The following is a 27,577-nucleotide window of genomic DNA, read 5'->3' as shown; positions in this document are numbered from 1 at the left end:
GAGGCTGTTCTCTGTAGATTTGACGGAAACGGGATTTTTGTTAGACTTGTGGTTTCGTTTTTAATAAATCTGGAGAATTGTTTTATTCAGAAGTTTGATGTTCGGTCCTGTGATGAACAAAAGTCCAAACAAAAGACAAAGACGTACAGAGATCTCTCTCTCTCTCTCTCTCTGTGGGTGTCGAGCAGTCGAGGTCTGTTTCCTCCCAGCAGCAGCTGATCTGATCGGAGGCTGTCTGAACTGAGACGAGCAGAGCCGAGCAAACGGCGACAGGTCGACAGCAGGAACCACGAACATCACTGAGCGAGAAATAGGAGATAATTTCAAGACTGAATTAGTCCGAACACGGCTGAACACTCCGCAGGGATGACGGCTCTAACTAGCTGGGAGCTGTGCGTAAAGTACGCGCTCTTCATCTTCAACTTCGTCTTCTGGGTAAGTTTAAACACGCGGGATGAAATATTTAAAGCTCCAGCCGCCCGTGTTTATTCACAGAAATAAGTCTTCATCTCTCAAATTTGAGCCTGGAAAGATGAAAATGTATTTTTGTGTGATGTGATTTGTGTTTAACAGAGATGAACCGAGGAGCGTTTTGTTTTGATTTAGCCTATGGCATTTTGAACACTAGTGTGTTTTGTTTAAAGTCGTTCCGGTTTGTGTGTGCTCTTTTATATGAAGCTGATACTATTAATTTTGTGTTTGTGTAACTATCCACTAAAACCGCACTTCGCATTTTTCTGTTTTCTTGTTTCTGACATTCTGGGATGCTGTTGCAGCAGCTGTAGACAGCTGACAAATTAAAGGAAAACCCCACGGAAAGCGTCAATAAAGTGCAGACACACGACAAACCACCGGAACAGCTTCGGTGTTCCTCAGAGTACTAAACAGCCTGCTAGTTGATGGTGTTCATTTCTGGTGACTTTAAAGTTTCGTTGGTTTTGCAGTAGTTCAGAAATCCAGTAGGGGGCGTAGATGAGCTAACACGTCATTCAAAGACAGAGCGGTTGCCTAATCAGTGCTTTCACCTCCTACTCAGGTGTCCTGTGCAGCGAGGAAGCTTAAGGCAGTCTGAAGGATGGCTCCTTAAAAGTCTGAATGATTTCTCAGGGCAGAGGTCAAAGGGTCGAAGGGCCAGCCTCGGGTCCACACCTCCACCTCAGGAATGTAAAACACTCCTTTACATGTTAAAAGTCCTGATGTACATTTTAAATTCATCCATCAGTTCAAAAAAATAACTTCTTTTTTATTATTAAAATGAAAAAACTCTCACAAATCTTATCGTTTTTTAAAACGTATTTTTACTACCACACTACAAACTCATATTGAAAATGAAAAAAGAAAAGGTTAAAAATCTGAAATAAATCAACCATCCATCAACCATCTTCTAATCTAGCTATCCATCTCAGGGTCTGAAAAGCAGGATACACCCTGGACTATATGAACTGAGTTAAAGGGAATCAAATGTCTGATTTGTTCCATATGGGACATTAAAGTGGAATATTAAGTGCTTCCTTATTGACTCTGGTAAGCTATTGTTGATAAGCTTCATATCATTCAGCACACAGGACAGATGGGGATTATTTTGAACTGTGAATCATCCAAAGCTCCTCTGATGGAGTCTACGAATAAAAACATGGAGCTGAAAATGAGCAGAACAAATCTTTTTAAGGATTAAATTATTTGTACCAGTTTTTTCACTCATTTATGTCGAGCTGCTCACTCACTTTCTCTGATGAATGATCGAGTTCAGTCAAGCCATCAGAGTTTGAGCTCAACAAACAACAGCAGCTTATCACTAAAGACATCCTTAGAGAGAACGAGAGTGACGAACAAAAGACAGGCGGGGAGAGATAACGGAGGCCGGAAACAAAGCCGGCGTTGTTGGTTTCACTGGGTCCACTGGGAGCCGATGCAGCGTTGAGTTACTGCAGCAAACAATGAGTCTCCCAAGAGGTGTGAGGATACACCTGTGGAGTTTTTGTTTGTGATTCCTCTGAAACAGCTCGTCTTTTTTTTTTTTTTATCTGTTTTTAAAGCCAAACGCAGGAGTATGGAGGTAAAACTGACAGCATGAGTCCAGCTGTGCAGCACAGAGGTTAAACTGGAAGAGTATCAGTGTTTTTATCTTAAAAACAGCACTCAACATGTTTGTTTCTCTTTGTTTCTTTTCAATCAAAGAGCATACTTTTAAAATGCTTTATTCCAATTAGAATCAGTTACGGCTAAGCAAGTCCCAGAAACTGCAGTCCTCTAGCATCCACTGGAGGCCCTATAGAGTGAGGCAGTTTCCACAGACTCCAGTATTAAACTGCCCAACTTATCTGAGATCCCCATGTTGGCATTATTCCTGCATTGCAATAACGTGATTAAACTGCTGTGATATTATAGCTTTGAAATGTGAGGGACGAGAGAAAGAAGTGCCTTTGTTTACATAAACCTCTTCTGAAACAAACGCTAAGCATTTCAAGTGTTTCCTTTATTGATTTATATAATATAATAAATATATTATCAAGTTGGGGTTTTTGGGGGTTTTTTTGTTACTCATGTTGGTTTGTTAGAGATAGTTTTTAATAGCATGAGCCAAATTCTGGGCTAATTGTAATTGAACGCTGAGACAATGTGATTGGTTAGCTGCAGCGTCACCAACATTATTGTGATAGTAGGATGACCAACTGTCCTCTTTTTTTGCACTCGCTGACTTCTAAAAGCTTATATGACATATTTTTATTTCACCATTCATTAACCGCACAGAGAAGGCATAGTTTAAATATGTTAACGTTTTCTTTAAGCAAACTGTATTATTAAAGTTCTTTGTGACTGGCGCAAGTGTCCTCTTTTTTGGAAATCAAAATATGGTCGCCCTATGATATAGGGTTAACTTTAATGAGGCTTTGCAGACACTTGATGTTAACTTGGACACCTCGAGTCAAACGGACTTAGAGACCACGTGTCATGAGGGGAAACTGGGTTCCCTGACCAGTGGTTGCTGAGAATGTGATTGTTAAAGCTTCGGTTACACAGACCTAGAGACCAGTCAGTGACAACCACCCTGGCAGCCACCTGTTGCTTGGGAAAATTAAGTATTCCCCAATCTGTTGCCAAAAACCTTGTGGTTGCTTTGGAAGTTTGCATGTAGATTTCCTCTCCAGCTACTCTCTGAGCTGTAGTGAGACAGTGAAAAAAGGATTTCCCTTCAAATTAAAGGTTGTCCCCTTTGTAACACATTGGCTGCAGCGCTCAGACACAGCTTTTACTTTGAAGGCGAATCTTGTCCATTTCCCATTTTCCAACCTTTACTGCTTTAACTGCTTTAGCAGTTTAGAGTAATTACAGACAACCAAAGAAACCAGAAGGAGGTTTTTGGTGCAGCAGCTTCGTTAGAGAGAGGCAGAAACCTCCAGGAACTACTGCCACATTATTTCCCTAGCAACCGGCGGTTGTATCATGTCCAAATTGGCAGACTGCTCTTGAACAGTATTTGCATGATGTCACCTAAAAAAAGCAGAAATAAACATGTTTACAGCCTCTGTGCTCTCTATGGATGGTTTAAACCTTTCTATGAATTGTACTGTGGGTAATAATTCATCCCCATGGAAAACTGACATTAGCGGTGTGGCCACTTTGATTTAAAGGCTGTTATTGAAGCCACATAAATGAAAGATAATCAAACTTTAAACTGAATCATTTGATATAAATCTTTGTTCTTCACACAGGAAGCAGATTTTCTCTCAGCCTCAAGTCTAGCAGCCAATCAAACTGGGAAACACAGTGTCGATTAATATTTATGAGCCACATGTGAGGTATATGAAGGTTTTTAATTAATGGTGGTCCACAGTGAGTTAGGAGTTGACATCTTGTTTCATAAAGGAAGTGTTAAAGGAGGTAATACAAGAAGTACTGAGGCACCTTTCCTGAGTATTTAGAAAAGTCAAGAGGTGTTAAATGCCTTCACCTGTGTTAGACAAGCTGGGTTATGCAGCACACATCCGATTGGATGTGTGCCCCTCTAGCTCCTCCCTCAGCCAGGTGAGTGCTCAGCAGGGTGTGGCTCACAACAAAAGCTGCCTCTCTCTGTCACTTCTCTTCATTCTCCTTCTCCTCCTCACTGTGTGACACTCAGGGCGCTTTTTCTTCCATTTTTTCTGCGTAAGAAGATATAAACAGATCCGAGCACCATGAAGAGACAACAGTGCATCAAGTACCTGGTGTTTATCTTCAACTTTCTCTTCTGGGTATGTAGTCTGGTTTAGTGAGTGGACTGAAGTGGTTTGGTTGCTTTGGATTATGCGGCTTTGTTTGATTGTTTGATGGTTTCTGTGACTGGATCAGATTTCAGGAAAGACTCACAATCTAAAACACAGGCAGAGTTTATGTTTGGCTGGAGCCATAAAATCTTTAATAATTTGACTATTTTTGATGTTTTGGGAGCTTCAAACCTCTAAAACCATCATTAAATTTGTGCTTTTGTCATCGAGGCTCTTTGAAAGAATCAAAGTGGCCTCACGCAAACCCACGTAGCACTTCCTTCTGGGGAGTTTCAGCTCACAAATCTTTGCTTTTAATTCGCTTCCAGTCTTTATTTTATGTCCCACACTAATCTCTGTAAATACTGCAGTTTGTTGCTTCTGCAAACTAAATCATCAGTGCTGTGACAGTTTATCAACCTCACAGTCCATCACAAGACTGTCGAGAAGTTCTGGTGCCTTTGAAACGGTCACAATCTCGTTCACCTCCGATGCAAAAGGATTTGACTTCAGGAGTATTATGAGTACATGGTCTGTGGCAACCATGGCCATTAAAAGCATTAAAATATGTGAAATCATCACGTCATACTGAAGGATGGGGGGGGGGGCTTGGGAATTGTGGTCAGACGGATGGATGAGTGATGGATGACTCACTGTTGCAGGAGCTTAAGGAATTTTCTAGATGAAATTTCCTAAAAATGTTCCCCTTTATGGTCAGGTAGATGGTCAGGTGGAACTGACATGGAATGACACAGCACATCTGAGTTTTGACATACCGTATTTGCTAAAACTGATTCAAAAGTTAATGCAGTTTAAGGCGAAGGAATGAAGATGGGCAGGAGACCGAAGAATGTCATTTCCTTGACTGCAGACAGATGGACATGCTTGGAAAACGTGCAGAGCGACTCAAGATGAAAGAGCAAGATAAACGAGTGGCTAATTTGCTCAAGAACTGCAGTGACTGTAGGGCAGCATGAAATTACAGCCTGACTTGTTGGTTTGGTGCAGTGCATGCAGCATGCAGGACAGAACAAAGAGAACTGGCCGGGTAGCTTTGAGCCACTTTTATGTTAAGGTGACGTCACACTCACACACATACAGGTGAGAGAGTGAATGATCCCCAAGCCTCCTGATTAATCTCCAGGATGAGGGATTTTACAGAAATTACAGAATCAAGTCTAAAAATCAGATTTTAAACAGACTGTGAATAAATGGCATTAACTATTTTAAGCAAAGCTGCTTGCAAAGAAACAGTTCTCAAACTGTGGGTTGTGGACCACGAGGTGGGAAATATACAGGGACGGTAACTAGGGTTGCCAACTCCCTAAAAAATAAATTAAGGGACACCTCGTGGCCAGGGCCGGGCGACCCAGTTGTCTTCACCCTTCCCAGTGTGGTGAATTTTCTAGCTCTTTTTTTGTGTGTGAAATTATTTTTTTTAACCATGTGACTTGAAGTTGATTTAAGTAGATGCATATTCTTTGTGATATGAACACGTGTGAAACAAATGATCATTTTTGGAAAGCTCATCCGAGCCTTTTCGATGTGGCATCACAAAATCATCACGACCACAACAACCGTGAAAATAGTTGAATTTGCATTGCTGCTCAATCACAGCTGCCTGATCAGTGTTTTTTATTAGCAATTTAGAAAAGTTGATGGTGGTGGTGTGTCTGTGTGAGTGAAAGACAGAGAGAGCGAGCGAGCGACAGATTTTCTGCTATAACCTTCATTTTATGGACGCACAGGGTGAGCTCTCAGGTCACATCAGAGCATCGTGACCTACGAGCTTCTAACCCCTGCAAGTCAATCGTGCAGTTTGAGCAGGAGCTGAATAACGTGACTGAAAAAAATCGCACAGTGTTTGCCCAGCTTTAGGTGTACTGTCGTCCGAGACTTGCAGTGTCGCCGTTTGTTACCCTGTTGGCCATGCTTCTTGTTGTGGTCATCTGTTGTCTTCCGGTATTTTCTCCGTAAGCGACCTTTCCTCGACCAATGAGATGAGCGGTAATCTGAATTGTCATACTCGAATTGTCATAAGTGTGCTGTCAGCTCATTGGTCACAAAGCAGGAGAGGGGCTGGGAATTATGTTTTCAAACAAAGCGTTAATTCCATAAACATTTATAGACTACTTTTGATTCTCACTGTATTACGGGACAAAGTGCGTCCCTTATTAGCTCAATACGGGACGTGTACTTTTGTTTCGAAATACGGGACGATTCCGTTTTTTAAGGGACGGTTGGCAACCCTAACGGTAACAGAAGCTTCAACCACTACAGTTCAACTGGAATGCTTTTTAAATGGTTTTGATAAATGCAAATAAAAACAGGTTAGACATGAGGTAAAACCCGAGGTGTAGGTCTGACCTACTAAGTCTAAACGGTGTATATATTAAGAAAAGACATGATTTGCATATGACTCAGGTGTGCTGAAGCTGCGCTGCTAGGATGTCAGGTCATTATTTTACAATGTGCACCTGTCAGAAATTTATGCCAGCACTGATGAGAGGACTGGAGTGAGTGATAAACTTCCAGGGGACTGGAAAATGTGTAGCTGTGTCTCTGCAGTGCGTCACCTCCGGCTGTTAAATGGTCTTTTGTCCTGTAGGACTCAATCTCATTGGTGGACCACACTGCCCTCTAATTTAAGTTCGTCTATTGCCCCATAAAGGATGCTACTGTGATATGTGGAAGGTTTTTATCTGAGTGTCTGAGTCCTCTGCATCCACGCTGCCTGCCATCGTTGCTCTTGTTACCTCACAGTTCAGAGCACAAACAGCTGCTCTGAGCCTAATCGCTGTTTTGACGGTATGTGTCCATGGCTTTAGTGTGTAATGACACCAAAATCAGCTCTGACTCGACAAATGAGGCGACAGCGTGATCTGAGGTATGCCCCCCTCCTCCAAACACAAACGTGAGATTAGACTGATTTTACATCGAGTCGGCCTCGAGTGTTTCTGATTATTAACCTGAAGAAGTTTCCCACAGTGTGAAGAGCTGTAGGTTCAACAGCACCACTAATTTTTTTATTATCACACCTGGAATCAGTATTTCTTCACCTGTCCTCACAAGCAGTTACACTTCACCAGACTCCATTCACAAAAACTGCAGTTTTATTTTCCAAAACATGGGAGAAATTCTACTTTTGATTTGCTGTTAGGTGGCACCAGCCTGTGCATCACCAGAACTCCCAAAAACTAACCCCTGTCATGGTTATTGTTGTTTCTTCATGGATAATAGTGCTGCAGAGCAGCTCTGTGGTTAATGAGAGCCAACATGAACCTCAGGGGAAAATGCTGTTTTCATCTCCTCCACACACAACAGTCGAGTCCCTAGAGTGTTTGTGGTTCACTAATACCAACATCCCCAGCATTCAGTATGCCAGACGTCCTTTCTTTTCTTTTTTCTATATCTTTTTTTTTTTTTTTAATTTAAGTGTTTTTTTTATTGTTACAAATTAATGACAAAAATGTTTATTTGGGTTAATTCATGTTAAATATTCTGCAAATGTTGGTAATGGTGCACTAGACAAGCGTGAGAGCGATGTGAGAAGGCTTCTCACATGAACTCTGCTATTGTTCATAACCAGCGATTTTCACTTTACTTTAATTTACTGAAACTGAAGTGGACTGTGCGTGCCCTACATGAAGCCGTATGATTTGTAAGATCATTCTTCTAAACTGGGCTGAAAATTGAGTTTACTCCCTCAGATTTGTGTCTAGGAGGCTCATATGAAAGCTGAAACTACCCACAGAGACTAAAATAGTTTTCATGGCTGCCTGTAAACATGGGTTTTTTTTTGTTTTTTTTAAATTTGTGTTTTTGCTTTTTTAAAGTAAAGCGGGATGTTGTAACCTGAGTGTAGACAGGGATCGACTCAAGTGGACAAGAGGAACTGCAGTTAGTGGTAGCGCATTGATAATGTCTCAATATCCATATACAGATACTGGAATTTAAATCTATTGATCTGTGAAGAGATTCATTTGAATATCTGCTGACTAGTCTGGACAATACACTATATATAATTAGATAGGGATGATTAAATGAAGAATGAGTGGAAAGTTATCCATCATACATTAACTAATACTTGTATTCTAACAGTAGCAGGTAAGATGTGGTACTTTACTTTCACAACATGATGGGGTCATTTCTGACTTCTGCTGTCTATGACGGATATTTTAAAATGCTCTATTTTCATGTTAACATGGACTCCTGCTATTCTAGCCCTGTTTATTGCAACGCAGTGTAGAGATGAGAAGTGGAAAGTTGCATTGAGACTGAGTGACACTAGTGAAAGGTGCAGAGGCTTAAACCTCACTTCATTCTTTACAGAGCGAGTGGTTGGATCAAACAACGACTGCAAGGCAAATAAAGCAAACTGATCCTGCATTCTTTAAGCTCGAGGCTACGTTTGGACAGATTTACTGATGATGATCATAAGGTGTGCCTGGCTGACTTAACGCTGACAAACCAGCGATGGGATGATGTCACATGCTGACAGTTACAGGTGTGGCTCTGATTGCTGGAAGATTTCTACTTTCAGTTTACTCACATTGAGGTCACACACAGGCTTAGTCGAGCAGCCCAAGGCGTTATATTTGTCGTGTTAATAGAAAATGACCCTCCTTATGATGTTTCAGGCAAGTCTGTGCATCCCAGTTTGGATGACTGACTTACAGGTTAATCTGACATGGAGCCAGAAACCCTGCTGAAACACACAGTTGTGTGATAAAAGTGAATGAAAGCAATGGTGTTTGCTTTTAGAGGTGTATGAATTATGCAGCTGATGCCTCTAATTCTCCTACATGTTTACAGCCTGATGCTGTTTTAGTCTCTGTAGGGAGTTTATCTTGCAATTGACTACAGGCCTCGCCTACGAGTATTCATCTTCATGTTTTATCTGTTGGAGCATTTATTTGATAACCTGGCACTACAGTGTTCACAGTACAGCCAGTCAACTTGTGCTGCGGGTTTAATGAACGTCTAGTATTGTACAGAAAACAATGGCGTGATGATCCTCCAACTCAGTTGGGAATTTACAGCTGTGCTTCAGCATGTTAGCTAATACTTTTTAATGAATTAAATATTTGCTACTTGAAACATTTTAACAGATTGTTATTTAACTCTAACCCTCTGTTGCCTCTAACGCCCATATTAAAGTGTTTCTTTGTTAAGGATTCTGGTTAACAACAATAAAAGGATGGTACACTAGCTAATGCTAGCATACAAAACTAACAATGAAAGGGAATTTTTCCCAATGACATTAAAAAACAAGGTAAGCTGCTACGCTCGTTGTCATATCATTTGTATGCCTTGGTGAGCTAACGCTGGCTAGAAAAATAAAGCTGTCCAACAGGGTAGAATTGTCAGACAGAAGTAATTTAAAATTTTGAGTTGATATCTCAAAATTTTAATTTGCCAAGTATTTTGGAATTGTATTTGGAGTTATATTTGAGTTAGTCAAACTTTCAAGAGAATTCAAGACCTTGATTTACAGACAGCACCCCCACCCCAAAAAACCAAAATCCTGAATCATGGTCAGCAGACCGTAGGAGGAACCAGACGGAGGACATGTTGGGGCAAAGTGTTGCCATTCGGCCTGAATGCTTTATGGTGTGCTTCATATACTCCCTGTTGCACAACAACAGACGTCAGCGTCATGCTGCAGGACATTATGGGAGTTATTTGGGTGGCAACAAAGAGTTGATGTAAACTGTTTTGTGGTTGCTAAGGTGATTCTGAGTCATGGTAGTGGGTAATTACTGTTTGAGACAAAGTATGGCTGTCATTTATTTATCTGTGGATGCCTTCATATCTAAGTCTCCGTTGTGCAGAGGCTCCACATGTACTGAAGTCATGTTTCCTGGATGGCTCCTCTGTGATTGGGTTGGTCTGGATTCAGGAGAATAAGCCGGGCAGCAAGTCTAACTTCATTCCTCAAACGTTAGCCTCGTGTTCACCTTCAATGAAAGAGAGTCTTATTCATCCACACTAACATACTTTGATTTGAATATGAAACCATTGCATTCCATACTAGCTGCACATAGTTTTGCAACAGTGAAGCATCACATCATCATACCTTACAAAAGCCAGTTGTTCTTTCATTTTGCTCTGAGCAGCTGTTTTTGAACACCTGTCTAAATGACTGTGATGGGTCCATAAGTTCAGTGATGAGTTCATGGTCTCAGTAGTTTTCTGTGTTTTTAACACAACCTCAGTTGTAAATCACTGCAAAGCAGGATTAATCTGGTTATTGTCTAAGGTAGGATGCTTTATACTCGATCAGCTGCCACTGTGTGGGTGTCCACCTCTTCATGTCTCTGCATGCTGTTTAACCCCAATCTCTAAATAACATTCACATCAAACACTCTCCTTGTTCCTGCACGTCTCAGATTATCGTGCTGTTATAGTCTGGTTCTTATGAGTTAACTCAGATGTTTAGGATAAAGTTGCCTCTGATGTACTGTACACTGCAGCATCTTTTCCTTTGTTCTTTTGTTGTGTGCTTTATTTTTTTTTTTTTTTCTACGGTCATCGTTCGAGTATACATTGTAATGACAGTGGAGTGCTGTGAGGCAGGTCCAGGTGAGCCTTGTGGTTTCAGTCAGGTGATACTTCTCAAATCCAGCCTCATTCGGGCTTTTCACTTCTCTCTGTATGTAATTGGTAATGTGTTGCCTGTGTCCTAGACCCCCGGAATTATCGACCCGCGCCTACAGCTGTTGTTGGATTTGATGAAAGTGTCTGTTAATGTGACAGACTTGAGCTGTATGTGCCTTCATTATTTTAAGAGTGGATAATAACTCAATAACAATTTGAAAAAGTGCTCCGGTGGTGCTGGCTCTGTTAACTTACCTTGTTGTGAGCACAGTGTTCTTCCAAACATCAGGAACAAGGTCACACGTGCTGCAATGCCTGCTTTAGAAGCATTTCTGCAGGTTCAGACCACAGACATGGACATAGCTTCTGCTTGTATGAAAAATGAAATCTGCGTCAAACTGCCTTTACAGCTGCATTGGGGTTTTTATGCCCACCAGGGGGCGACCCTTGCGGTTGGATAGAAGTGTAGAGGCTCAGTTTCTCTCTGACTTCAGTCCTTTTCTTGGCTCAGTTGCTAGTTCTGTATCTTTTTGCTAAAACCACAGAGAAACTCATGTTATCTGTAAATGAGGACAAATGTGCAAAATGACACTAGTGTTTGAATATAGTCTCACGGAGAGAACATTAAACCTCCTTCAGAGACAGTAAACATGTTTTTCGTCTTGCAGCTGGCAGGAACCGGCGTGCTCGCTGTGGGACTCTGGCTGCGTTTTGACTCCAGGACGGCAGGACTGTTCGAAGGGGAGGAGTCGCCCTCTGTCTTCTTTACGGGTGAGGCCCCTGCTGGTTAAACCCTGGATGCAAAACACTTACATGGAAACAAAAGACCATGAAGGAGAATAACCTTGAGGATGGCAAGAACCCTTTATAGAGCACAGGTGAAGCATCTTAATCACAGCAGCTTCACTTTTACATTTTTGGATATCTCACAACCATAAACCACAAAATAACAAAAAGAACATACAAAGATTAAAAGTGCACAGATAGACGGGGAAATGATCAGCTCCTACTCCACTATCATGGTCTTTGAACCTGCCATGGAGTGATGGTGGTGGTGGGTGTTGTAATTACAGCGACGTGTCTGTAGTGTAGCTTTGACGCACATTAAGAGTCTGTTCGTTTTATCATGCTGTCCTATCAATGTGAAGTCTGACACTGCTCATTTCACTCCAACCAGCAAAAACCGTGCTGAATAATCTGCAGCTGAAAATAGTCCCCAGTAACCACTTCGTCCTGTTTATTAACAACCACAGCGTTGTTTCTAGAATGAAATCTTTATATTTGTGGAGGAAGTCATAATTTCAAATTAAATGCACTACAGCTGCATTTAGCTCTGTGGGGCTCTGGACGTGGATATAACCTGACCTCAGAGAGGCGGGGCACTCGGAGGGCAGCTGAGGCCAAAGTTGGTCCACAGCGAGGCGGCTCGTCCGACCCGGCAGATCCCTCCACACATAGCGCTCATTCTTCCCGGCGCACAGGGACTCCTTTGTTCTCAGACTTCTGTATTCCCGGAGGAACTGTCCCACCCTCCCGTCTTTGTGCGTCGCATCCATCAAACTGATAAGAGAAGTGGGCAGAGAGGAGACGGAGGACGGGCCTGACATGACAAACATCTTAATAACGGCTTTGGAGGAGTATTTGTGTGTGTGGCTCATGCGCTCACTGTTGTTGTTATCCGACAGCCTGTTTATGATTCATCCTCATGAAGTCACCGTTGAAGTGTCGAATCATCGCTCTAAATCACCCTGCAGCTGATTCCCACTCACCAGATCGTGACTGAAGGTGTTTTTGATAAATAACTCCTCATTAAAAACAGCTTCTGGTGCCTCTCAGGCCTTCGTGTCTGTTCGAATCAGAGCGGCAGCAGCCCTATGAGCCAGAATGCAAATCACTGATGTACATTTACATTTTTAAAAGGCTTGAGCAGGTAAATCAGGGCTGATTTCCAATCAGCCTTCCACATGCACTTGTACACTCACTGACACTTTATTAGAAACAAAGCATGGGTTCTGTTAGAGTTGATGCTTTTGAGATTGTCATTTGTGCTAAGATATATAGACGTGGACAAAATTGTTGGTACTCTTTGGTCAATGAAAGAAAAACTCACAATGGTCACAGAAATAACTTTAATCTGATAAAAGTAATAATAAATTAAAACCAATGAAAGTAAGACATTGTTTTTCAACCATGCTTCAATTGAATTATTAAAACCTTAAAAATATTCTGCAGTAGATCAAAAACTAAAAGTCATTAGTCAACATATGAACATTAACTGATGCTGCTGAAGTAAAGCAAAGTTACAGAGGTTTTATTAGAGACACAGCTAAGCATTTTGCATAATTTTAAAAAGTTTAAATTATCGTTATCCAAGCTAGAATTTATTTTAATTGATAAATCAATAATCAAAACCCAACCCTACTACAGTTGCACATGTTATTCAGAATTTAAGATCCATGGGACTGTAGCCAACCTCCCTGGACATGGCTGCAGGAGGAAAATTGATGACAGATCAAAGAGACGGATAATCCGAAAGGTAACAAAAGAGCCCAGAAAGACTTTGAAAGAGATCCAAGCTGAACTTCATGCTGAAGGAACATCAGTGTCAGATTGCACCATGCGTCGTTGTTTGAGCCAACGTGGACTCCATGGGAGACAACCAAGGAAGACCCCATTGTTGAAAACAAATCATAAAAAAGCCAGACTGGAATAAGCCAAACTACATGTTGACAAGCCACAAAGCTTCTGGGAGAATGTCCTGTGGACAGATAAGACAAAATTTGAACTTTTTGTCAAGGCACATCAGCTCTATGTTCACAGACAGAAAAATGAAGCATATCTAGAAAAGAACACTGTCCCTACTGTGAAACATGGAGGAGGCTTTGTTATGTTCTGGGGCTGCATCTGGTACAGAGTGTCTTGAATCTGTGCAGGGTACAATGAAATCTCAAGACTATCAAGGATTATAGAGAGAAATGTGCTGGCCAGTGTCAGAAAGCTTGGTCACAGTCATGGGTCTTGCAACAGGACAATGACTCAAAACACACAGCTAAAAACACCCAAGAATGGCTAAGAGGAAAACATTGGACTATTTTAAAGTGGCCTTCTATGAGCTCTGACCTCGATCCTATTGAGCATCTTTGGAAGGAGCTGAAACATGCTGTCTAGAAAAGGCGCCCTTCAAACCGGAAACAACTGGAGCAGTTTGCTCATGAGGAGTGGACCATAATACCTCCTGAGTGGTGCAGAAGTCTCATTGACAGTTACAGGAATCGTAACGAAAGGTTGTGCAACAAAATATTAATTTGTGGGTACCATCATTTTTGTCCAGGCCTGGTCCATGCATTTATTTTTTTTTAAATAATTCTATTGAAGCATGGTTGAAAAGCAATGTCTGACTTTCATTGGTTAACATTTATAGAATTTTTATTTATTATTACTTTTGTCTGTGACCATTGAGTTTTTCTTTCATTGACCGAAGGGTACCAACAATTTTTCTTGTGTATGTGCTGATAAAATGTTTCTCGTTATTAGGTTTCATGCTTCTACAATGGAGTGAGCAGCCTCGTCGCTTCTGCTTTTTATACGTTAGTCCGTTGAAAGGTCGCAACCTGTACGGGGTGCGACTGGTTGATAAGAAGTCATGCCTTGTATGGTATGGCGAGGGGCCACAGACAGACAGACTCGCTCAGATACGCTTGCATTACACTGTCACATGGATAACTGAACCTGTTCTTAATCCTTTAATTTTTTTTAAAATCTGTGTCAACAACAAACCTAAGAATGGAGCATCAAGTTCTAATGTTAAACTGTTGAATTGAACATCAAAGAGTGAATCGCATCCCATTTAACAAAACAAAAATGTTTTGTTAAATGTTTTGAACCGTGTGGTGCTGATATCACTGAGGTTGAGATTATGTGCATAAGTTTTAATTTAATCGTGTCTCCTTTATTTGTAACTGGCCTTGGGAACTTAAAGGCACAGGTGACCCCAGAATGCTTGTTTCCTCTGGCCCATCTGAATGTTTTGTTGCAGGCGTGTACATCCTGATCGCAGCAGGGGCTCTGATGATGGTGGTGGGTTTCCTGGGATGCTGCGGAGCCATCAAAGAGTCGCCTTGCATGTTGGGACTGGTGAGTGATTTCTTTTGTGTTTTACTTCTCCACATTACATTAAAGACTGGTGACTTTGCTGTGAATCATGAATTCATGCTCAGATTTTTCAGTTGGCACATTTCAGAGATGTTTGGGCTGTAATCACACCGATCACCAGGAAAGACTCAATTTCACCACAAGCGTGTTGGCTGCTGCAGCTCCATCGGTGTGATGTGACTGTTGGTGGTGATTCGCTGTTATGTTTTTACAAAATGTTTTTGTCCTGCGATTGAAATGGTCATATGAAATTGGTGGATGTGATCACATCTACTCTGAGCCGTCATTTTAAATATTAAATGGCTTTAGTTTTAACTTACATTTCAGGTCATCTCTTCCTTAGTCATCTGTTATTTGAGCTCTGTGCACAGAAAAGGTGAACAGCAGAGCTGGTGCACAACAACTTAAGTGTTGATGTTATGTTCACCACACATAAATCTATGGTTTTTACCACTGGTTGAGGAAACTTTGGACAAAAGTGACAGATAAAAGTAAAAACCCACTCAGTTTCCTTTCAGGACTGATAACCAAACAAAATCATGTCTACACTCCAAATCTTCTTGTTTTCCGGTTTAGTTCTTCTTCTTCCTGCTTCTCATCTTCGCTGCAGAAGTGGCTGCCGGGATCTGGGGTCTTTCCAACAGCGACCAGGTGACTAACTCTCCCCTTCTGTCTCTCGCATGCATGCACACATTCTTTGTTGATTGACAGGAGTGTTAACTTTGTCCGTGTGTCTTCAGGTGGTGGAGGACATCACAGAGTTTTATAAACAGACTTACGCCAACTACAAGGACACCAAACAACCAGCGCTGAAGGAGACCCTCCGCCTCATCCACTTTGGCGTGAGAACACACACCTGGACACCTTTTATGCAACTTGTTTCCTTATTTTGAAACAGAACAGATGACTGCCTAACCTGTGTGGGCTATTTCCCCCCTCCCCCCTTGCAGCTCGACTGCTGCGGTCCAACAGGAACAGTGATCGATGCTGCCAGAGAGATCTGCCCCAAGCAGGAGGGGCTGGAGGTCCTCGTCACCAAGGTAAGGCAGACTGCAACAAAAGGGAGATGACCTCATGTCACATCATGTAAATTTTTACTTAAACATTTTAAGATCTAAGAGATTTGTACTAAAAAGTGCTACAGCTGACATTTTTCTCTAGGGTATTCTGGCTTTGTAGAAATCAAGCTCACATTTGCATCAGACATTTGGTTTAAAATAAGATGTGGAGCTCACACCTGTTTTTTGCTTCACGGTCCCGCTTTCCTCCTGCAGAGCTGTCCCGCTGCTATTGACGAGGTGTTTAACAACAAGCTGCACATCATTGGTGGAGTTGGCATCGGCATTGGAGTCATTATGGTGAGTCTGCCACTAATGCACATGTACTGAAACCTTAAGTAAAGCTATCATATGGTTGTTAAACTGGCACAAAGCCTAGAATGTGTCAGGTTTAGAAATGGTTTAGAAAAAGCCAAGTGTCTCATTGTTCTAGTAGTGGGTCTGGCTCGTGATTTATTTATTAAAAACAAAGCCAATTCACAAATGTTGTGAACCTGGCCCCAGTAGGGGCGACATCTGTGGTTGCAAAGACACTTTCATATGTGTAGAAATCTATGAAAAACGACATTACTACTTACTTCATATATGACATGAATAAACACTTAATGGTGAGTTTATGGCTCAGTCATGAGTACAGAATGCTAAATACGAAGTCTGATGATGACGACTAGCTATGATTTTTATTGGCTAGCTACCAAACTGTGTGATAGTTTCACACTAACTAGACATTCTACTTGGTTTGGCCCCTGAAATTTGACTGGCCTGCCCTGATGCCACCAAAAAAATCAATCCCCAAGGACTATTTTCTTAGAAGAACAAGAAGAAAAATTTTTTTTTCAGGGTTGGTCCATTTTTATCATAGAAAATATTTAAAATTTTTGTAAACAGTGTGGTTTATTTCTTAATGCCACATTCCTGTGTCCTGTGACTCTCTGCAGATCTTCGGGATGATCTTCAGCATGATGCTCTGCTGTGCCATTAAAAGGTCTAGGGACTATGTGTAAAAACCCATGAAACGCCGTCCACCTTTAACTCTGCTGCTGCTTCAAATCATTTAAGAAAGAATAACAACATTTGTCCCTCTGTGTGCTGCTTGGGTCCGTACAGGATGGCTTCGTCGACCTGTGAGAGTATGGCTCCTTTTCAATGACGCCTCTTTAATTCCTTCACTCTGTGGGGTCTGCAGCGAGTTATTTATACCCAAAGTAACCTGATAAGTGATGACTGATACAATCTTTTAAATCAAAAACCTACTTTTCATAATAGGACAGGTTTGAGCATATGCAGGTGAAAGGAGACTTTTGCAACTCTGCTGCCCCCTGGTGGACGCCCCATTTTCTTTAAATCCTTTCTTTTTAAGTTATGTTTACAAAATCTGCTAAACGTTTGAGCTAACAGGGTTTTTGCAGCTAAATGAATGTTAATGACCCATGTTTTGTTTTAAAGCTGCGTGTTAAAAGCTTTGATTATTTTTTTTATTTTATAAGTTTTATGCAAATGATTTAATGATTGCAGTTCATGTCTTTAAGATGTCAAATAAATGAACTAAAACAAAGATTTGTCTTAAATGGAGTGCTTGCTGTGAGTGCTAAAGGGGTACAATACAGTCAATGTACAAATGTTAGGAAAACATTTAATGCAATTTTAACATACTCTAAAAAATTAAAAATGAAATTTAATGGGTTATTCACTTTTTATTTATTTGTAATATAAGGTTTGGCTAACACTTGTGTACAATTGAATAAAAAAATTACATTAAAAAAATAACGAATAAAATTATCTGGACTTGAAATTTTGTATTTCTGTAGGGGCAATGCACAGTGGGAGAAGTGTTAAACTACATGGTAATACTGAAAAAATGTGACCATCAATCCAAAATTACGTTTTAAATTTGATTGTATTTACAAAGAAAATGAGGCATTAAAAGTAACTTTACCCATATGTGTGGTAGAAAAAAGAAAATATTTCTGAGCTGGTTCATAATTTCAAATATTTCATCAATCTCAAGATTTCTGCTCTTTTGTCAAGTATTGTTTTTTTTCTAGCAGGGGGGGAACCCAAACTACACTACAAACTGTTTTCAAAAACCATAACACGCGTGTTGAAAAACAGGTGGCAACAAAAGGGTTACTATTCACATTTTAAAGGCTAGAAATCATTTCTTTAATTTTTTTTCCCCAAACACCAATAAAAGACAGCCCAGCAGTGAGGTTTACAGTTATACTCCCATTTCCTCACTGTGACTATTAAAAAGAAATACACATGCTTTGTAAAACAAAATCTGATTTAAAAAAAAAAGAAAAAAAAAAGTTTGAGATATGATGCAAATTTTTACTGAGCATTACACCAGAGAATTGAACCCAGTTAGCTTAGCATAAAGACTGGTCACAGCTTTATCCAAAGGTAACAAAATCAACTAATGCTAACACATGGTACAAGTGAGATGTTAATTAGTATCCAGTCTCCGTACCAAGTTAAACTTTTAACTATGCAATCTCATTCTACCTGAAACAGCAGATTGATATAGTTAAGATGACAGTGAATGTCATAAAAGTAGAAACAAAAGCAAGAAGACATTGTATTAAAAATGCTGTTTGACTCCATTTTCATGTTCAGGATAGACGAAGAGGAATGCATCATACCAACAACTGTCCTCACAATGCATTGCATCATCCATGGTCCCCACAAAGCTAACTGTACGTGTGTGTGTGTAAATTATTCATCCCAGGTGAAGTCATATGGCTGGAAGTCATCTCTCAGCTGCTTGCAGCTCTCCTCCTCCTCCTCTTTGCTTTGTTTACACTCTTTCCAGTCGGCTCGAGTCGGGATGTTTAGCACCGCCTCACTGGCCAGAACCTCCCTACGCACGCACACAAAAACCCCACACAGTTACTCTGTGACACTGACATTATTCTCCCACAGTGCAATTCTGACCTCCCATCAAGTTTTTTCCCTAAAATTTCATGACTGACATTTTGGAAACAGCAATTTGACATTTTTAGATCAGTGCATATTTATGTGAACAAAACACATTAACAGTGTGCAGAATTATTGGTAATAATTATTTACCAATATTACTGAATAACATGAGACTAAAAAAAATTTTTTCTGCAAACCAAAGCATCTTTTCCCTGACTTTTAACCCTTTAAAACCTACCGTAGAACCAAGTCTGCCAGAGCTTATATTATATTTTTACATGGTAGGGAGCTATTTTTGGGAGCATTTCAAGTTGCTATACATCAATACAACCATTATAGCCCAGATTTTAATAATATGTATTCATTAAGTGCATAGTAATTACATAAATTGCAAAAAAGTGCAATAAACTACAAAAAAATTGAAAATCGTTTGTTTTTTTTTAACATATATTTGTAGTTAGAGAAATTTAAGAGGCTTATCCCTCAAAACTGTAAATACAAAAAAGTTGCACAAAATAGTTTCCCACCACAGGAAATTTATTTTGAGTGGCTTCATAGTTTTATTTTTGAAATACACCAATTTTTATACACTGCAGGAAAAATGAAAATAAATATTATACTGCAAATTTGCAAAAAAGCAGCATATGCATCAAAATAAACTATTTCCAGCAGTGCAATATGAGTCCTAAGCATCCCAGAAACGACACAGAAAGTCATAAAGTCAAAGATAACTTTTAAAAAGACCAGTATAGGCCCTGAGGCCCTGATGGTAAAAAAAGACTACATTTCCGCGAAAATGACGTCACTTCCGGTTTCGGGCAGGTAATGGCGGAAATGCAAAAGTTTGCGCTGACGTCTATTCCAACGTAGGAAGTGTTATGAACAGCTGATCGGATCGGTAAAGCGTGTTTCTGGAATATTATGTTTTTGCTCCTGCAAGTGCTTTTTATGCAGTTTTTGCAAAGCTTTATGTGGAAGGAAACCGTGACCGAGGACAAGTACAACTCCTCCGGTTTCATATGCAAAAAAAATTATTGCGCTAGCTTACGTGGTTGCAGTTCTACCGGGATTTAAAAATAGTTACGTAAAACAGAGCGTGCCCGCTCCGAACGGCTCTAAAGGGTTAAACAGGTTTGTAGGTTTGTTTGTGTATACATAATGGTAAGTCCTGACTGTCCAGCTCTCTGGAGCCCCCTGTGGAGGCTTTTGTTTTTACACTTTCTGATATAACGTAATTTTTCTGATGACGTTTTGATAATTCTGTTATTTTATAGAGAACCCAGGTATAAACAGAATGACCTGCTTTCTCTTTTTATTTTAATAATCTAATCCAAATGTGATTAAAAACACATCTGGACAACATTTGCATTTATACATAACATTTCATAAGAAACACAGTTTTATTTTAGCTTTAAAAGATGACACTGACAGTGCTGAAATTTTATGAGGCTCTTCTTTATATTTACAGGTAAACAAAGGGTGTTTAATGGGGACTGATGCTCACCTTCCAAACTGCAGAGGAAAATGTTTTTGAATGCGGTAGTAGAGCTTCTCCCCAGAGTCCAACTCTACATAGAAATATGGAGTCCCTGGAGGAGCAATCTGAACACACACGTTTAATTCAGCTTTTGAAATAGATGTTAAAAATCCCAGAATAGCCAAACCACTGTACTCCAGGTGTGTTTACGGGTACCTGCTTGAGGTCAGTGTGTTCAGGAATCTCCATCATCTCCATCTGTTGCTCCTGAGCCTGGACCATGAACGCCTCCTTGATGTCCTCTGTGGCACAGCGGTTCAACGGCACCGGCACAACCTGAATGACAATAATAAGAAGAAGATGATAAATAAAATGATCAGCAAATGTGGCAGTAAATAAAAAATCATTTTACGTTTCTCTTCCTGCGCTGTGATCACAGGAATCACACTCTAAATAAAGATACAAGGAGTTTAAATGTGCTAATTTATTGCCCAAGTGTGACTTACTTTGTGAATAACTGGCTTCTTGTATGTCAGCAATAGCAGACTTATCTAATATTTATCTAATTCTACGCTCAATCTCAAATTATTTTAGCAGCTTTGCATAAAGTGCACAAGTTTACCACATCTTTGTTGACCTTTTTGTTTTAGTTTGTGTTACTTCATTTATTACAGTGAAATATCTTGTGTACCTCCATAATCAAATTTAAAATACAAAAGCAAAAAACAATTTATTAAAAAATAGAGTTATGAAGCTTTAGCGAGTTATTTTAGATTAAAAGTGGCACAAATGAAACGCTCAACTTTTATCACTTTTCTTCTCAAATTTTGAAATGATAAAACCAAATCTGTAAAATTTTGCACTCTATAAAGTGAAAAATATGACTTTTTACACTTCTACACACTGCATCTGTCAAAATTAGAAAATATTCACCTTACAGTATCATTAAAAAACAATACGAATAACACTGAATTAAAACATGTTTTCTTGGTCGTGTTTCTACCTGCAGCTGCAGATGCTGGCTCCTGTAGTTCCTCTCAAACAGCACACAGCGCTCTCCTTTGCTCTTGTAGAACTTCCTCAGGGCTGACTTGTACTTCTCCATCTCCTCCACCACCTCTGAGCTCAAGTCCACCACCGACTGGTAGTGTCCGATGGGGAGGATCAGCACATGGCGAGGAGTCAAACCGCCTTTGGCCAGCGCGAGGTAACACTGCAGAACAAATCATCCTCACTCGGCTCTAACGCTTTTACGTGAAGTCTCGAAGGAGCTTCTGTGATGTAGATTTATGAACAGCATGAACTCACGTGTGTTCCTATGCTGATGACGAGGTGTTTCTCCACCTGAGGGCTGGCCAGACAGAACCAGCATGGACCCGAGGGCTGAGCTGCACACAGAAAAACAAATTATCTGTGTAACCTCACAAAACCACACTAACTAATGAGTTCTTTCTTAAACCAGATATAAACAGAGTGTGGCTGGACTCACGGTGCCGGCGGGGCTGCTTGGGCTGCCCCTGATGATGCTGCTGGTCTCGCCCTCGCCCATCTCCATCAGAGTGCCTCTTCCTGCCGTGGCCCCGAAAGCCTCCACCCTGCTTCTTGCTCAGGTCGAAGAAGTACTGATTGGCTGGCTCCTGGCACACATATAACAACATTTTGTACTTTAAAACCTCAAATACACATTCAAAGGTGATTTAGATAAGAGTCAAGGTGAATTCTAGTGACTGTGAATCTCCACAGAGGACTCCAAACAAACCTCCTCCTCTGTGGCGCTGAAGGCCGTCTTTTGTGTGTCCATCTTGTCTTTCGTGGGGCATCTGTACGGGTTTTCTGTGACGTCTTGCGGTTGCTTCACAAGCTCTGCGGGGTCCATGGTCTTCATGGGGATTATGTTGAAGGCGTACAGATACTGCAGACAGAAGGTTTTCACTGGTCATGACACATCTGGAGAATTTTTCACAGCAGGAACCTTTTAGCACAGATCTGCTCTGTTACCTGCATTTCCTGCAGGAGAACCAGGGTCTAAATTAGAGTTTTAAAATAACAGGGAGAGTCTAAATTTAGTTCAGCTGAATTGGCTATTAGGGCTTCCTGTTTGCACTGGATTCATGCACAGACAACAATCACTGGATTCATTGGTCAGTGAAGAAAACTAACTTCTCTGTGGTTTCTAAGCATTTTTTAAGGACTTTATTAATCACAGATTTTGATGTTTTCCTAACTTTTAAGAAAACCTTGACACAAAGTTTTAATAAATGCTGCTATGCACATAATCTCCATGTAACTGATTCTTTGTCTTGCAGGGAAACGCACCTTCTTCTTGGCGGGGTTGTTGACGGTCGCCAGAGCAATGAAGCGGCTGACGTGTTGAGCATTTTCTTGAAGAACAATGTGATTCCTGCCGATAGACACAGTGAAAGATGGGAGTAACGTAAAACCAGAACCAAACAGTTGCTTCGAATCAATCTGACTTCTGCCAGGGGGGTCACCCCCTACTGGCCAATCAAAATAATGCAGGTTTAAGGCTCTTTGATATCCAGAAGAAATTAATTAACAGGGTCATCAGTGAGCTCCCTCACCACTCTGCAGCTTACCTGTATGGGAGTCTTTCATAGTGAGCGCCCTCTAGTGCTGCAAAGTGGTATCGTGGTTTCAGTTTGTCTGCGAGGCTGGCTATCGAGTTGCTTCCACAAAGTTTTGTGTTCACTTCCTGCCGAACAGAGTTCAGAAGAATCCATTCAGCATCTCGTGGGGTCAGAGGCAGTAAAATTAAAGCAGCATAGACATCTTCATTACCGGGTTGTTTGCGTAGTGCCACACTCCTCGGGGCCACTGTGATGTCAGCAGGATGTCAACACCTTTAAATTTGGAGCTGCTGGTCAGAGGAGTCATGAGGGCCACCAGATCTTTGGAGGTGAAGCAATGAGCCGGTGCCGGTTCCTGCCGGGCTTCCTGACCGCTGACATAGGCGATCTGCAGTCCCGACACGCCGGTAAACACACCACGCCGGCCTGTAACGCACAGATGAGAGCACTGTGTCACATTTTGGTTTCATGTTTTTATTAAAAGGTCATGAATATGTGTGATCGCTTACCGAGATATGTGATGTTTTCAGCAAGCTCACAGCCATCGGCGTTTGGGAAATTCTTTACCGTTTCCTGGCTTGCCGCTCCGAGGATGTAAGTGTGGATGGGAGCTGAGGAGGCGCAAAGAAAAAAAAAAAAAAAAAAAAAGAGGCTTTTGAGTTTCCTCAGAAAAAGCCAAAAAACATGCTTGCTTTCAGCATGAACATAGGAGGCGCTGTTGAGTTCTTATGCAATGCTATTAATGTAACAGCGCCCCCTGTGGTCAAAAGCAACAATAAAGATGAGCATCTGCTCGGATGTTCCAGATTTTTTCACCTTTCTTGGCTCCGGTTTTGTACAGCTGCCACTCGGCTTCAGCTTCCGGCGTCGTTCCAAAAAACTCTCCAACACACAGCAGCAACTGGTGGAAAACAGATGTGAAAATCACCACAACTTAAAGACGATTACAGGTGTTTTAATATGATAACTTAACACACAGTTCTATACAATGATCTACCAGGTCATTGAAGGTAACAAGAAAACATTTAAGGGGATGGATGGGGGAAAACTTAGATGGAAAAAAAAAAGAATAAAAAGTTTTATGAGAAACAAAATGAGATATTTACCAGAAAATGTCTGTAAGGACAAGTCTATAAACAAGTGTGTGTTGAAAATAAATAAACCGGTTGATTTAGAAGAAAAAAACGCAAAATTGCCAGAAAAAAAGAGAAACAGCTGACAAATTCATGTAAAAGCAACTGACAAACTTACAGAGGAAAACTGGTAAAAGAATAGAAAATGGCAAATTTCTAAGAAAAAGCTTACTGTAAAAAAGGCAAGTCTATGTGGAAAAAGGACATGTATGAGGAAAAACAAATTATGATAAAAATGTAATAAATTAAAATAATTTTTAAAAAAGAAAAACATTTAAAATAAAATCACAGCTAGTATAACAAGAAAAAACTGTCAAATTTACATAAAAAAAAAACTAAACAGATATAAAACCCCACAAATCATTAAAAAAAAAAATTAAATGATAACTGGATAATGTGACGCATCTGACTCACATCAAACTGCCCAGTCTTCTTCTGGATGGCCTGGACTCGGTTGAACAAAGCGTTCAGACGGCCTTCAACGTCCCCACACGCCAAACTAGAAACACGCATGTTTTAATATTTTAACAATCAAGACAATTCATAGATGATTTCCTCTGGAAAACATCAGACAGTCTCCAAACATCTGTTGTGTTTTTGGGACTTGAATGATGCCTTACTCATTGGTAAAGTTGGACACTGAAACATCAATAGCACAAAGTGCCTCTTTTATTTTTATTTATTTATTTATTTTTAGAAAGAGGAACAATACATATTAATGAACATTTTAACAAATGTAAATATGCCAGATTATAGCCTTGGGCTAATTTCCATCTGCAGACCCTCTGGCAGGTTGGTGTTAAACACAAGTTAGTAAAAACATACAGAGACACTATTTACAGGTCATGTGACAAGGACAAAAACAGTGATCACATTATACTAGAACAAACAATGACAAGAAGAGTGGACACAGAGGACAGAAACACATCAATTATATTGCACAAACCCCAGTATTGCACATGCCCTGACTGTCGTGATATTGCGTTCACCCATTGCACTAACAGTTGTTTTTACCTTTTTGTAATACACCAACTCTTTTTCCCATCCAATATAAAGCATGATTATTAAACATGATCACATGTTTGCGTGTCCCTCAGCCGCCCTTTTAAGGGACTCTTAAAGATGGGTAGACTTGTACTTTCCCTCACTGACAGTGGAAGACTATTCCAGAAGCTCACTCCCTGATCTGACAGAGCATTCTGTGAAAAGGTGGTCCGCCTGAATGCCAGTTCACAATCACCTCTAACAGTGGCTCGAGTCAGTCGAGACCCGGCAACACTGCTAGACTTTTGTTTAATAAAATCACTCATTGGTGGAGGCGCCAGACCATGTATAACTTTGTATATTAGACAGGCAGATTTAAATAATTTGAAATTAGTAAAATTTAAAAACTTGTATTTTTCTAAAATTTGACAATGGTGATATGAAAAAGGTTTTTTATCTAATATTTTCAATGCTCTTTTGTAGCATACTTCGATTGGACCAATAGCAGCAGAGTTCGTATTAAAATAACATTAAAATAAAATAAATCAACAGAATTCATGGATATCATTCTGTTTAATTAAAATGACGTTAATATATTCTGGTAAAGTGCAGATTTTTCACCACAAACTGCAAATATCAAACATGCCTCTACGTCACATGGTATGACGTAAATAAATGTGGAGACTGTTTAATGCAACCTTGAATCATGCAAGTTTTTAACGAGGTTCTGTATATTTCAGTGTAATACATTATGCCGAAATAAAAGTGATGACCTCGTATATTTTCAAACCTTTAAACACATTTTACATTAGGCGGACGGCTTTAGAACCTATCCTGGGGGTGGATGAACACTGACGTTCAGCAGTGAAACGCGTATTTATAACATATAAATCTGAAGTTAATAAGAAACGCTTAAAATTTTTGAAATTTGTTTTAAGTCTGATGAGAGTGGTCACATTTTTGCATCTAAACAGTTCCGAAAAAGTCAACAATTACAAGACCCTGACCCGGTGAGGTTTACACGCCTGTTAACGGAAGGGTTTTCATATTTTTCTTTTATCAACGTGTTTGTATTAGAAACGGAGATCCTCTAACATCATAGCTGAAACAACATAATCAACATGGACAACATAAACAGCATCGATTTAACCAGAAGCTACATTTAACCGGACGCTGCGTCCTGTGTTCACTGAGCAGACTTACACTCTGAGCGGCTGCTCCTCCATGTCCCTGAGCAGATTTTTACTCTAAATCTTAAAATGTGGGATTTGGATTTTAGCAGCTTCCATTAACCGCCCGTCGCTAGTAACTGTCCGACTAAAACAAAGGCGGAACTATTTGTAATTTACGAAGCGGGAGTACACGCGGCTGCGCGAGACACACTAAGAAAGACAAACATTTATTAAATTAAAAATGATAATTTTAATTTCTAAAAACTACAAGAGAAGTAGCTCAAACAGTAAGAAATATTCCATGTGGCTACCCGGACAGATTTCAGTGCGGAAATAGTTGTTGCCAGGTTTGATTTGAGTGGTTTGAAGAAGCTGCCGTGTTTCAATACGTTGTTTCTGTTTTTTCTGTAGTTTACACCTGTTCTTAAATCCACTCAGCTCTGTAATCCTGATTTTACTCTGTTTTAATCATTAAATCTGCAGTGTGTTTGTTTATTTTATTTATAATTCATATCAATAATGGGACAGAAGACTAACGAATGAATGAATTAAAGGACTTCACCAGGGAGGTAAAATCAAGCATTAACTAACAAAATAAGCAAATAAAAATAAAATTCTAAGACTTTAAATAGTTAAATTAACTGGAGTATGGGTCCTACTCGGGATACAAACTGAATGTACAAAAAACACAAGTTCTCAGTAGTTTCTATAGAAAGCCCTGATAGATACTTTGCAGAATGGGATAGGATCCTCTCCAGATTTATATGGGCGGGTAAAAAGCCAAGAGTTAAGTTTAAAACACTTTAGCTTCCCAAGGATAGAGGAGGACTGGGCCTCCCTTGCCTACATGACTTATTATAGGACAACCCAAATAAGGACTCTGGTGGTGTAAACCTGGATATTGTTCAAGATGGAAGGAAGTGGAATTTTCCTTGGGAGGCAACTTCCCTATCGGGGCACTGATAGGAGATCCCTCAAAGTTACGTCTCCTGGGAGCCCCGGGCAACCCTGGGATGGTAAGCTCAATAAAGACATGGAAAAGAGTACTTAAAAAGTATCAATTAAATCACAGAGCTAGATTTCTTAGGTGGTGGGCTAATAAAGGTCTCACCACATACAGTACCTTGTTGAAAGACGGAAAAGTGATGAGTTTCCAGGACCTTAAGAATAAGTTTGGGTTGCAAAATCAAGACTTTTTTAGATATTTGCAACTGAGGGACTTCCTGAATAAAAGCTAAAACATCACCAGT

The 27,577-nt window shown here is 40.2% G+C and overlaps 2 protein-coding genes across 4 annotated transcripts; one reads left to right on the top strand and one right to left on the bottom strand.

Annotated features, from left to right (window-relative positions):
* The first annotated feature begins 188 nt into the window (after positions 1–188).
* Positions 189–17,609, top strand: LOC102311668 (CD9 antigen). Of its 2 annotated transcripts, none has more exons than XM_005949154.2 (8): positions 189–435; positions 11,513–11,615; positions 14,881–14,978; positions 15,573–15,647; positions 15,737–15,838; positions 15,947–16,036; positions 16,271–16,354; positions 16,993–17,609. In XM_005949154.2, exons 1-8 carry the CDS (start codon positions 367–369, stop codon positions 17,056–17,058), a joined length of 687 nt encoding a protein of 228 aa, XP_005949216.1. In that variant the 5' UTR covers positions 189–366; the 3' UTR covers positions 17,059–17,609. The 2 variants fall into 2 exon arrangements, with proteins under 2 accessions (XP_005949216.1, XP_005949217.1); XM_005949155.3 differs by lacking the exon at positions 189–435 and adding an exon at positions 4,071–4,232.
* A 475-nt stretch (positions 17,610–18,084) lies between these two features.
* cwf19l1 (CWF19 like cell cycle control factor 1) lies at positions 18,085–26,492 on the bottom strand. Of its 2 annotated transcripts, none has more exons than XM_042214994.1 (14): positions 26,359–26,492; positions 24,586–24,670; positions 23,855–23,939; positions 23,548–23,649; positions 23,250–23,464; positions 23,048–23,163; positions 22,767–22,851; positions 22,210–22,362; positions 21,940–22,084; positions 21,759–21,838; positions 21,454–21,663; positions 20,667–20,786; positions 20,478–20,575; positions 18,085–18,914 (listed from the first exon to the last, which is right to left on the bottom strand). In XM_042214994.1, exons 1-14 carry the CDS (start codon positions 26,379–26,381, stop codon positions 18,770–18,772), a joined length of 1,662 nt encoding a protein of 553 aa, XP_042070928.1. In that variant the 5' UTR covers positions 26,382–26,492; the 3' UTR covers positions 18,085–18,769. The 2 variants fall into 2 exon arrangements, with proteins under 2 accessions (XP_042070928.1, XP_005949213.1); XM_005949151.2 differs by having other exon boundaries at positions 21,940–22,087; positions 26,359–26,489.
* Between the last annotated feature and the right edge of the window lie 1,085 nt (positions 26,493–27,577).

This window comes from Haplochromis burtoni, unplaced genomic scaffold, assembly GCF_018398535.1.
Source record: "Haplochromis burtoni strain Fernald_Lab_line unplaced genomic scaffold, NCSU_Asbu1 Contig_638, whole genome shotgun sequence".
In the NCBI taxonomy this organism is placed as follows: domain Eukaryota; kingdom Metazoa; phylum Chordata; class Actinopteri; order Cichliformes; family Cichlidae; genus Haplochromis; species Haplochromis burtoni.
This window is presented reverse-complemented; position numbering and strand designations above follow the sequence as displayed.